Source organism: Cydia strobilella, chromosome 14 (assembly GCF_947568885.1).
Source record: "Cydia strobilella chromosome 14, ilCydStro3.1, whole genome shotgun sequence".
NCBI classification, from domain to species: domain Eukaryota; kingdom Metazoa; phylum Arthropoda; class Insecta; order Lepidoptera; family Tortricidae; genus Cydia; species Cydia strobilella.
Genome location: NC_086054.1, coordinates 8,176,844 through 8,189,795, shown reverse-complemented (window position 1 = coordinate 8,189,795; position 12,952 = coordinate 8,176,844). Strand labels below are relative to the sequence as shown.

The 12,952-nt window shown below is 34.6% G+C and overlaps 2 protein-coding genes across 2 annotated transcripts in view; one reads left to right on the top strand and one right to left on the bottom strand.

Annotated features, from left to right (window-relative positions):
• The window catches only part of LOC134747107 (brain tumor protein), a 429,209-nt gene that overhangs the window by 128,728 nt on the left and 287,529 nt on the right, over window positions 1-12,952 (top strand). The window lies entirely within an intron of this gene.
• Window positions 9,646-11,610, bottom strand: LOC134747359 (uncharacterized). Its single transcript, XM_063681991.1, has one exon. It carries the CDS (start codon window positions 11,608-11,610, stop codon window positions 9,646-9,648), a length of 1,965 nt encoding a protein of 654 aa, XP_063538061.1.

Below are 12,952 nucleotides of genomic sequence, written 5' to 3'. Positions count from 1 at the left end.
TTGGTACAGAGATGGTTTGAGTCCCGGAACAGTACATAGGATAGTTTTTATAACCAAAATCATCTTTTAAAGGTGGGTGGAAATTTGTATGCGGAATCAATAACCGCTGAACCTATTTAAATAATATTTGGGATGGTCTACATCTTTGAGTTAGTTGATAATGATACCAAACATGACTTCAAACCTAAATTTAAACAGTATTAACCTCAGGAATTCAACTTCGGCGAAGAAGCTGAATTCCCCTCACACCAAATTTTACACCTTCAAAGTATGTTTTTTGAGATAAAAACTATATTATATCCTGTCTCGGGACTTAAAACACCTATTTACCAAATTTCAACTAAATCGGTTCAGCGGTTTAAGCGTGAAGAGGAGTTAAAAAAAAGTTATTTGTTTAAAGTTTATATGTTTTTACTTTGGAAAGGTGTATTGTTAATACCATAAATGAATTCAGCACCCCCGATTTATACGAAAATGTAGATAATCAAGATAAAAATGAGAGCCCAAAATAAACCTTCAAGAGCGGATATCTCAAAAACTATACAAGATATCGAAAAACATGACTGAATAAAACTTGTAACAAATTAAATCTCTTTTCATTTTATATAAGTAGCCAAGTCGCTCAGACGCAGTTTCCGAGATATAATCGAAAAACCGAAAAATGTAACCTTCAAACCCCCCTCTCCCCCCCAGCACCGGGGTTACGGCCGGGGACTTTTGATATGTTCATCTCCTAACTAGTCCAAACAAAGCTACGAAGTATAAATAAAAATTGTGTTCCTTGCATTTCCCTCTATACCTTCTTATTGCTTCGCCTATTAAAAACTATTTGAATTTTGAGTTTATTGACCTATAATACGGTTTACAATTCAATGAGTTGTTCAATCGTTGTTGCGGCTGTTCCATGGAAGATGGATGGACTAAATTGTATTTCAATAACTATGTAAACAAAAATTTGCCAGCGCTTTGGTGCAAACTGTAATGCTGTGTTAATATGTTGTTATAATAATAAATAAATAAATAAATAATATTATATTTAACACTAAATACGCCGTTAACACGGATGAAAGCATTATCTGGTAACCCACCAAATCGCGCGTCATGGCATACGGGAACCGCCCTACACTTGTACTGCCGAAGCTTATCTGCCATGTACACTAATATTAGTTAGACAAGAGGCTGGCTCGGGAACTATCCACAACTTTCTACGATAATGCCGACGCGCAAATTGAATCAGGAACTTTCTAGTTTCTACCCTTGGAGGATATAACCAACCTCAACCAGTAAAACTATGTAAAGCGACAAAGAATTTTCGTTTTCCTTTTCAGCCTTGTTCCTAAAATGAATTAATTAACTGTTGAATTCTTATAAAGGGTTATACTCGTATATGAGTATTTGAATTATGAGTTTTGAGAAAAGATAAATTCCAAGAAAAGTTTTGCAAAATAGGAATGCGAATTTAAAACTATCGGCCACCTCCCAGTTAGAATAGAAAAATGAATGTTAAATAAATAATTGTTACGCGACAAACATTAAGCACTAAAAAAGGCTTATGCTATCCACGCCTTCCTAAAAAAAATAGGTTGTCTGTAAAGTCGGTTTACGAACGATAATTTTGCGTGATAACGTCATAAGAAAACATTGATAAAAAGGCCGTAACGTTACCATGGAGATCTGTCCACAACGTTACCATGGAGATCTGTCCACAACGTTATCATGGAGATCTGTCCACAACGTTACCATGGAGATATGTCCACAACGTGACACTTTCGTCCATGCTACCGGTGTTCATCGATTTATAAGACGTTATCACGTCAAAATACTTTAGAAATATAGTGAAATTACTCCAAAATCGACTATAAGAACTTGTATGTAAGTAAAAGTAAGAAATGAAAAGCACTAAAAAAGGAATGCACCGTTTTATACCTGAAAATTTGATGTCACGAACCGGTAACATTGAAAAGTTAAATTTTACACCACAGGAGTACCCGAGAGGGTTGTCTGCAAAGAAGACACTGGCATATAGTGGACGCGACTGTTTTACTTAGTATTTTTAATTCCTTCTTCTTCTTCACGTGCCATCTCCGTCCAGGAGGTCGGCGTCCATATGTCTATATGTCTCTCTATGTTCAGTCATGCGAATTAGTCTATCTATTTTATTTTTATTTTACGACATAGTTTTTATACAGTCCATACAAGAAAGCGTAGGTAAGGTGCATTGAGATAACTTCGAACGTGGGATAATTTTGAAAATGGCTAATATCTACTAAACCAGAAGCAGTTCATACTTTAGCACCACTTAGGCTACTGCAACCGCTTACCATGGCATCTTGCTTATTGTTGCTACAATAGAAAGTGTTTCTAGTTTCGTAGATATCAGCAAATTAAACTAATGCTCCTTATTACTTGAGCTTGATACTTAGCGTAGTAATAAAATAATCTATGTATCACTCATTACAAGAAGTTGAAGAAGGATGAAGGAGATGATGAAGTTGTCTCAAGGTCGAGACAACTTCATCACGCTGCACCGAAGAGAGCCCACAGCTCTTAAATTGAATGATGAATGATCACTCATTATCTGCGTAATTTTCTTAGTTAATGTAGGTAGGTACGCATGCATGCTAAGAAATTCCAGGTATCCTAGATAAACATCACGAGAAGCAAAATTATGTGTACCTACCTACTTAAACAAATTGCTATTTAGTAGGTATGCTCTCGGGGCAAAGCTGCCTCAGAAAATACGTCAATGAGGGCTATCGTTTTTTTGCTCACCAGTTGGCGCCTCTGTTGATGGTGGTCCAAAAGACTAAAGAACAGCTGTCAGTCATTGAAGTGACAAGTGATATTTGACATTTCGAACTATGGAAAAGACCACCATCTACACTAGCGCCCCTAGCGGCGAATTCATACGCGTTAGCCCTCATTTAAAGGTGATTAATTTTATACCCTTTAAATTTTGACGAGCTACTTAAATCGGGTTTATAAAAACTGATAAATAATTTATAAAAAAAATTGGGGACATTTTGAGTTATTGACTGCATCTGCTGACCTACTGTACCTACCCTACACTGTGCTGCGGTACTACGTGACCTTGCCTTCAGCATTCCACTGCAGTGGATACAGGCATACACGTCGAACATGCAATGAAACCCATTTCACTCTACGTTTGCCGTGCAATATTAAACTTTATCTACGGAATGGTGTTATAATGTATACAGTTGTCGACATATTATGTTAAAATAAGCTTGTAACATTGTAGGAGGGAACAGGGTTTGAAAGACAGGCGTAGTCCAATTTTAATTATAGGATATGAATTCGATCTGGATCAGATCTGTCAATGTCAAAAGTAACATTTCTTTAACCAAAAACATCACTTTTGACACTGACATGTTTAATTCAGATCGAATTCATATCCTACTAGCTGTTGCCCGCGACTTCGTACGCGTTCGAATTTGGCCTCTTGGTCGTGTTTATGTCTTCTTTACTAGTCAGTTATGTGTTTTGTGACGTATAATATTTGCCATTGACCGTCAGTTTTGTGACATTTGCGAACGCTCAACTAACAAGCTAAGGCTACCCTATAAGACTTCAGAACTAACCAAAAGGGTACTTATTGTCGGTTGTCAATAAGGCCCTATTTCCATATAGCTTCAATTTGAAATCAGCCTTATCGATCACCGACAATATGGTACATTTTGGTTGAAAACGTCACATTATGACCCCAAACGCAACCCTTCCATTATCCCCGTCTACAAAAGGTCATACTGTTATTAGCTTAATCTTAGGCGCTTACGACCTTGTCAATACGAAGCAGTTGCTAAATACGATCACATAAAAACAAATGGTCTCAAACGTTAGTACGCAGTTTGGGGTCGGCACCGCGGAATTACAACAGTGTAAGTGACATAAGAATAAGTTTTTGGCAAAAATTTAATTTTCGGTAGAAGCTTTTATCGCTGACTGTACTTTTCTTTCTACAGGCAACTAATAGTTATCGAGACAATTCTAAAAACCCGAAACACAATTAGGTTTCGTTATTTTATCACAGTTCCTATGGCCACCTACTGTCTCCATCATCAGATCAGCTCGATGGTACCATAACATTGCATTGTCACCCGACTTACATGTGTATGCAAATTTTCATCTTCATCGGAAACCGGGAAGTGGGTCAAATTTAAGTTGCAAGATTTGACCCGTACAAACATAGTTACATTGTTATATACATAGGTACATTGCGAGTTAATAAAAATCAAGAAAGGAATTTATTTAAATTTATAAAAAAAATATTTCGCTTTATTTAAATTTAATAATGCAAGATACAGCGCGGCGATGCCACAAGCCTTCTGGGCACCCCAGTCCCCACCATCTGGCGCCGAGCTGGCCCTGTTTTTTTAACTAAGTATAAATAAATATGTATATGTGTAATATGAAATATTATTATAAATAAATGAGTATGAGTATGTAAGCGTATAGATATTATCTTATTAAAAATTTGAAAAAAAAAATACAAAATTAACATGCTCAACATTTCGAATAGGTATGTATGCACATGTCGCTATAATTTTTCGAAATTTTGTAACAATTACTTGCTTATTGTAAATATTTGGCACCTATACTAAGTCTACTTTAGATTTTCTTTGCCGAACTTTAGCTGGATTAATATTTCGATGTACGCCAAAGTACGATACGTACGTTTGTACGATAGGTTTTTTTGGTTATTACAAGGTAGTACAAGTGACAAAGGCAATTGAAATAGGGTTTCAATTGCATTTGTCACTTGTACTACCTTGTAATAACCAAAAAACCTATCTTACGCTCTTACGCGTGCCGCGTCACCTACTTTGGCGTTTCGTAGCCTTGCCCGAGACACACTTTCGGCCGACCTTGGTCGGTATCTACTTTCACTTTATCGGACCTTGCCAGAAATAACTATTACGACGCGAAGACATCGACATGATAAGGAGATCTCGGCCTTTACGACACAGGGTAACCGCATAAAAACGGTTAATTGTTTATAGATATTCAGTTTAGTGTACGTACCGGTTCTTAGCCCTTTAGTATTTAGAAGGGTTTTGATGAATTAAAGTGACGTAAGGCGGGTGTTATTATATATAGTGTGTCAAAGGACTGTCTCATTTCAAACATAGACAGAGAGACTCATACTAATCTTTGTCTTACACTAGTACTAGCACCATGAAGAAAAGGATAAGTATGGTTTTTTTTTGGTTTTATTTACTGCCAATTTAGTTTGACTAACTATAGTTATAGTTTATTTGGATTTTAATTGATTTAATTGAAGTAACAAGTTTCTATTAGCACGTCTTCTTATCTTGCCTTTTATCAGATTATTTTTTTGAAAACAGACTCACTAAATTACTAATGATTTTTTTTCTGATGGATTCTGATTTTGTCGCTCTTATTTGTAAATTTTGTAAAGTTTGGACTGCTAAAAATGGTAAATATGTAATACACATATTCTGTACTTGACCTTTATCAGATTACATTTTTGTTATATGACAGAGTTCGAGGAAATGAAAGTTAAACGAATTCAATTTTCTCCAGAAATTACTTAAAAACAAGTGACAATTTCTCTGAAAATCAACTTAATTTCAACGTAATTTTGATACTTAAACAATCTACAACATTTGCTGAAACTATTCTTATACATCAATTTGTATAATTTACCACCATAATTTTTTTATGAATTAAAAAAAAAACTGCCCCTTCTTTTCATATATTACCGGTGACGCACGCTCGCGACCTGATTATTAAAAGGCAAGATGAGAAGACGTACTAATAGAAACCAATACTTGTTATTTAGATATTACGTAACCAAACGTGCATAATTTCAACGACTAAATCTATCAATTTTACATTTTTGCTCCAAAATCGACACCGGCCTCTTAAGGAGCGGGCTGTCAAAACTAACGACATATGACTACGAGTAATGTTGCTAGACTTAATAAATTATGATAGGAAGATTGCTAAATATGAAACTATTATTTTAAAATCATAATTATTATTGTGTTTACTCCGCATTTTGTTGTATAATGTTCCAAGAAACATAGCTCAGCAGCAAATATCATTGTTACAAAATATAATACGACCAACATTACCTGCCCAACCTCCGCAATTAAGTGCGAATTTCACGAACATTTGGCTCGGCGACGTTTTAAAATAATGACCGTAGTAAATTATTGTCACCTCTCTCAATCTCGACTAATCAGGTTTATTATGTCGAGTTAATTCGTGTTTTAATGGCGAGAGATTAGGAGGAATGAGATACCATGTTACGTAAAGTACCTAAGGTTAATTATGCAAAAGTAAGTTCGAAAATTATACCTCTTAATAGGTAGATATTTAATCTTGAAAGTGATCGAAGACATTTGATAATGTCTATAACATACCATATTTAATGGATATATGTAGTGTTGATAAACTACTTGTCCCTAGTTTGATAAACTACTTATTTCTATTAAATGTTCATTTAGGTACACTTGAATCTTCTAAAATCTTAGGTTATCTCATTTAATAAATGAAAGCGAAATCGAGGACCCGATAACCGAGTCTCGGTCAAGGTTGTCGTCAATTAATAATCGGCGGAGGTTTTAATTCCACTTAGAAGTTATTTGGATAAAGTCGGCGACAAATTTCGACTGTTAAAAAGTTTTACGTTTAAGTAATAGTCCCGAAATCTAATGGGAGTTTGAGTTTAGAGTTTTTTTTTCTTTCTGTGAATGAACTTCTGAATGAAGGAATGAATGGCTAAAGAGGAAAAAAAATTCATTCATTTTTAACTTTACTTGTAACAGTTGTATAGGTAAGTACATTATGGTTTTGCTATAGGAATGTGATTTGCAACGTCTTATTGCCCGAGCCAGCTCGAAGCGTCTCCATTTCAGCTTGGCCAAAGAAGGTTTATTGTATGTCTGTCCAGCTGTTCACCTTTGCAGGTCGCATTTCGCAACTGATTTTCGTGAAATTTTGTATGAAACCTACAAGGTTCGATAAGTAGGGTAAAACCCGGATAGATGCCCCACTGGGATAGGTGCCCCAATTCCCAAAAACCTAACTTCTTTTATAAGCTAATCATAAATGAAAGTAGGCATAATCCAAATATAAACTATAATATTTATAAATAATGACCCTTACAATTGATCAAGCCGTTTAGTAAAAATACAAAAACGGCTTGTCGTATTTTTTTTTGGCGAAACTAATATAAATTAAGGCGAAAGGAAAAATCCAACGTACTGACAAAGTATATGAAATGGGATGCGATGACTGAGAATATTTTTTTACATGTTCATGTGACCAGCTGACGGTCCACCGAGATACAACCGGCTGACCATTTTTTTAATCACTAATGTGATTTAAAAAAATCTAAACTATTCGCATCTAAACTATTTATCTGACAAAGTATCAAGCGGGAGGCGATGACAATTTTTATTTTGCGTGTTTCGCTGGCTGCCATTCCTTGCCCACCAACGGAGCGGCAGCTGACGTCCACGAGGGTTCATCATACATAGCCGTTAACCACTATATCGGAGTTATTATGGCCAAAAAATAAATAACTGCAGAGCACTGATTTGGTTGTGGCGCGCTTGTAATATAATGATATGATATTTCCCACGTAATGTTTGAGAAAACTTCGAACTTCGAAAAATAATACTAGTTTAACACTAATAGGTTGGTAACAATTTCCAAAATTGTATATGTAGGTAGACTAGGTAGTAGGTACTTAATTTTATAAGTTAATTACCAATGGCATTATTTATATTTAATTATTACGGATAAAAAAATTACTATAAAATAAACACACTGCACGCCTCAATTTAGTACATACTAAGCTCTAGCTATAAGTCTTAATCTGTCGAATTGACTTAGGTATTTATTTGTAAGAAACAGATAAGACACAAATTAACGAATTGAGGCTTGTAAAGTATAATGCACGAAAGTAAAGTATAGTATAAGTAAAGTACAATGCAATGAAGGTTGACTGGTAGAGAATGCCTCATGTTACAGTTACTTTTGTATTTTCTTTTGTGCAATAAAGATTAAATAAATAAATAAATGCACAAGGGAATATATTTTTATTATAATTTACGAGCTCCACTAAACGCATGATCTACTCATACTCAAAAGATAAAATATCTGCAAAAGATACACAAATACGAGTATAGCGCCAACCGCGCGCCTCTGGTCTGTAGCTTATTCTGTAGCTCGTTGTGGTGCCGCGAAACGAAATTCACGTACGATCGCAGTGAGCGGGGTGCGGGTACAGAGACGCTGAGACGCTCAAGGACAAATTAGCGACTATCGTCTTAACCCTTTAACTGCGCCTTTTCATCGGTTGATTTTTCTTTGTACAATATACCACAAATGATACGTAATATCTTATTATCTAACCCCAAGAAAGCAATTTTGAAAATAATTTCATTTAGATTTTTTTTTTAATTTCTCAATATTGTAATATTGAAAAATTATAAACATGAAAAATATTAAAAAAAAACAAATAAATTATTTTCAAAATTGCTGTCTTGGGGTTAGATATCAAGATATTACGTATTATTTATGGTATACTGTACAAAAAAAATCAGTAAGGTACATATATCGTATCTGAAGGATACAATCTTGATATTTTGTGTCAAAAACTAAACAAACTATACCAACTGATGAAAGGCGCAGTTAAAGGGTTAAAGAGGTATTTCCCGTTCGATATATGGATATTACGTATCATTTTATGATTAATATGTACCGTATCTGCAGAATATTTCTATAAGTCTCGTGAAATAGGTATTGAAGTAGAACTGTGTCACTTTATAAAATTGAAAAATTAAAAATTAAAATTGTTAATGATATTATTTTCAAAATTGCTTTCCTGGAGTTAGACATGAGGATATCACGTATCATTTGTGGTATATTGTACAAAAAAAAATCAGCCATATCGTGTCTGGAGGAGCCCAAACTTGGTGTTTAGATTTTTTTTTGTTTTCATTAAAAAAATGCCCGAAATGTAATGATAATGTGATACATTTTTAGAATTGCCTCAAAAAGCCCTTTCGTATGATACCACATACCGTAGGTTTTGGAATTTTTATTTTTTATTTTTCCATACAAAAAAAATAATGATTTACCACACCCCCGCAGCGAAATTTTTTTAGGAACTGCGGGTCAAAAATTTTGTTTTCGCCTCTAGTATGTGTGTGCCAAACGGCTAACCTGTACATCGATTTGCGGTATTTTTATACGAACGGGTTAGACTAATATTATTTTATTGAAGTTCCTTTCGTTTTGTTATTGTATTTTATGGCGGTAATCAAACTGAAATGTCAGAATACCTAATGAAAACATGAGTGAAAAAGATAAAGAACGATTTCATTTTTCAGGTTGTATTCTTCCTTCCAAATATGTTCTTACTGCTGAGGTGAAAAAACTTGTGTACTACACGAGATCAATATAGTATACAGTATAAATATTTGTACAGTTAAAAATAGTGTTGTGACGATGGTTTTGTAATTTATGAACATCTGAATATACGTTTATTACGTTTGTTTTATTTAAACAAACGTAAGAAGAAGAAAATGTGAGTAGTTTGATTTTGGTAAATAAAGAACAATCACCATATAAACATATTTTTATGAAATATTATATTTTTACAAATTTTGTATTAAGTAAAATTTCCACTACGAATACAATAGTGCCACACACGGATCCAAATATAAGGGCTAAATATCCACCTTGAAGAGCTTGAATGGATAGAGCGGGTCTTTTACTGTATTCATTGTCTAGTTCCTTCAAGAGTAGAGCTCGCTGCCTTAAGAAATGATCACTAAAGTATGATTTCAATGCATTACTGATGCCATACTGTCGAAAATATTGTATAGTTCTAGAAAACCCTTTCATAAACGGAAAACCTTTCATAGATACAGTTTCCAAAGGAAGAGTTAAGACGTTCTTTGGGAAAGCATAATACATATAATTTCCAAATCGATCATTCAGCTCCGGTATTATAGTTGATACATACAACAGTTCCAAGCGACTGCACAAGAGAGAGAAGTTCCGGTGGATTGCCACATCTCTCAAGGCATCCCTTATATCGGCTATATCAATCCACTCGTGAAAGAAATAATTATCAATAGGATCAGTAGAATTCTCAAAAATATCATGCAATTCTCTAGAACCGCCACATTTTAAGCCACTTTCAACCAATTCTTTGACGGTCGATATCTGATATTCAAAGCTTGGGTTTGTCAAGACATCAATCAATTTCGTTTGATAAGCAGTTATTAATAAAATGCAATAAAGGTTTATAAAGACAAAAAATAAACGCAAACTATTCGTAATTGGTCGAGAAAATGCACAAAAACCCAAATTACTGAGCCACGTGTTAATGCAATATTGATCCAGATTGTTTCTATAAGTTGGATCCTTGCTAAGTTTAGCTAACACCATCCAACTTAAAGCAATTAAAACAAAACAAGTTATAACTGTCAACCATACCGTTTTATGAAATATCACAAAAAGAGCTAGCCAGGCCGGTTTCGGTAACGCTCGTGGAACGACCCAGGTGTAGGAATCGGCTAAGTAAGATGAGCTGCACTCAAAATCTTCATGAACTTCGCTGTCGGAAAAAATGCCTCCTAAAAGTAGGTGACCTTTTTTATAAGTCAGGTCTTTTAGAGCTCCGCTCCAGTCACCATTAAGTGACTTCTTTCCACGATATGAGTTCAGGAATTCGTAACGTAGGGAAAGGTTATAACGTTTTGCTACCTGATTAATCAAGAAACTTTCAATATCAGGACCCAAAGCATTATGACTTATAAAGGGATGCCGTTCTAGAGCAAGGACTTTCAAACTACATCCCATCATGTCACTAGGAAGTTTTGATTCGAAAATCTTTTTTAGGTATTTTACTCTGCCACGTTCACAGACGTTTTCCACAATCAGTCTATTTCTTATCGATTCATTGTAGTGTCCACAATATTTTGGCGGTTGATAAGGCCGCCAACTATAAATGTTTGCCTTCCGGACATTATTAACTTCTGGTATAATCACAACGGCATTGATGGCATTGACTTTAAAAAGGCAAAATAGCATGTCTTCGGCATGTCTGATATTTTGATCGTCAGAACTGGTTATTGAGAAATAAACCAAAATGAATAAGGCTCTTGGATTCCAACTCCTAGCTCGAATAAGTCTACTTGCGATATTACTGAAGTCTTTATAGTCTTCTATGATTAAAATGAAGTAATCAGCAAGAGATGTAGCTTCAAAATGATCCATGTGCGATTCAACATTCATTTCTCTTGCTGTATTATCATTGTTTAGGCATATCCCTTTATCTTTCTTCGTAAGTGTAGCTATTTTTACAGAGTATTTTAATTTCTTATGCACAGATTTAATGATACCATGTCTTATTCCAGCTACTGGTATGCTGACATTAAAAGAGTCCACGAAATATATAAGTCCAGATTGGGCAAAATGTCTATCAATTATTTCACTAACACAACTGGAGATGTCATTAACCACAGTAGCACCGTCGGGGTTAACTTTAGCATGAACGCCGATACTTAATAAAAATATTATTTTAAGCATTTTGTTGATGCACATAGAACGAGTTAATGTCACCAAATGCTTTTGTTAAATGCTCGAGCAAGTCTCTCAATAAATGACTCATATTTTCAGTCATTTGTACCTTATAATTATCTCTGACAGCAGAAATTACTTGCAGTAACGTTTAAAGTTAAATTAACTCCAGTGAGTAGTTATAGGCAACTAATTATAATGAACTAGACATTAGGTCGACATAAATGACATGAGCGTATAAGTAGTATTTTTCATATATTGAACATTGCTTTTTAAAACGGTTCGAGAAGTGGAATCATGAGCGTTGCGAGGGTTTCAAGGCCCGAAGGTTAAACAAACTTTGCTTCCGACTTAAACATAAAAATTTTCACCACACCAACGCGAGGAAAATGCTAACTAAAACATTAAAATATTATAAATAAATAAAAATGAACATTATTAAAATATTTAAATAAATATTATAGGGACATTCTTACACAAATTGACTATGTGTTGTGGGTACTCAGACAACTATATTTATAATACTTATACAAATACTTAAATACATAGAAAACGTCCATGACTCAGGAATAAATATTTATTATTCAAAAATAGCAAATTTTGTTTATTTTACAGTCTAATTAGGACCCTGTTAGTTTGTTAGTTTAATAATAAAATCGTGATGACCTGTTCCATATATTCGCAGCAATAATTTAGTGCAATTAATTGTTAAATGAATTTAATATCAATTATTTATTCCTAATAGTTATTTGATTTACAAGGGGCAATTTGAGGCAAAGTTGTTATTCAACCTCTCGTGCTTATACACGAAATTGTTACCCGAGCAAAGAAAAGATACCTAATTTGAACCAACACGATGAAAATACTAAGTGTGAAATATTACAAATCAAATACAAATAACAGTTATTTGTTATACAGGGGGGCAAAGCTGTTGTTTATATGAGCAAGCGAAAGATTCCAAAGTTGAACCACGAGTGTAGCGAGTGGTTCGAAAAGCGGAATCTTGAGTGGAATCTCGATTTAAACAAATTTTGCCACTGAGTGAAACATGACATTTTTTTTTTTTCACCAAACCAAAACAAGGAAAATACCTACTAACTGTAAAATCACTAGACTTATATTGACCGGGATATAGACAGTGATTACCTTTTGTATTATTTGTGAGCTCCCGATATTTCGACGCAGTTACATGCATCATGTTCACGGGTGACTGAAGATAGCGGATGGGTGTCAAAGTTGTGTAGACAGCGCTTGGTCTACCCTCATTCTTGCGCGTCGGCTGCGTTCACTTTCAACGTTACCATCGGTTGCATTCACACTTGTTGGTCCGGTTGCGTTCACACTCGTTGGTCTGTCCAAACACACT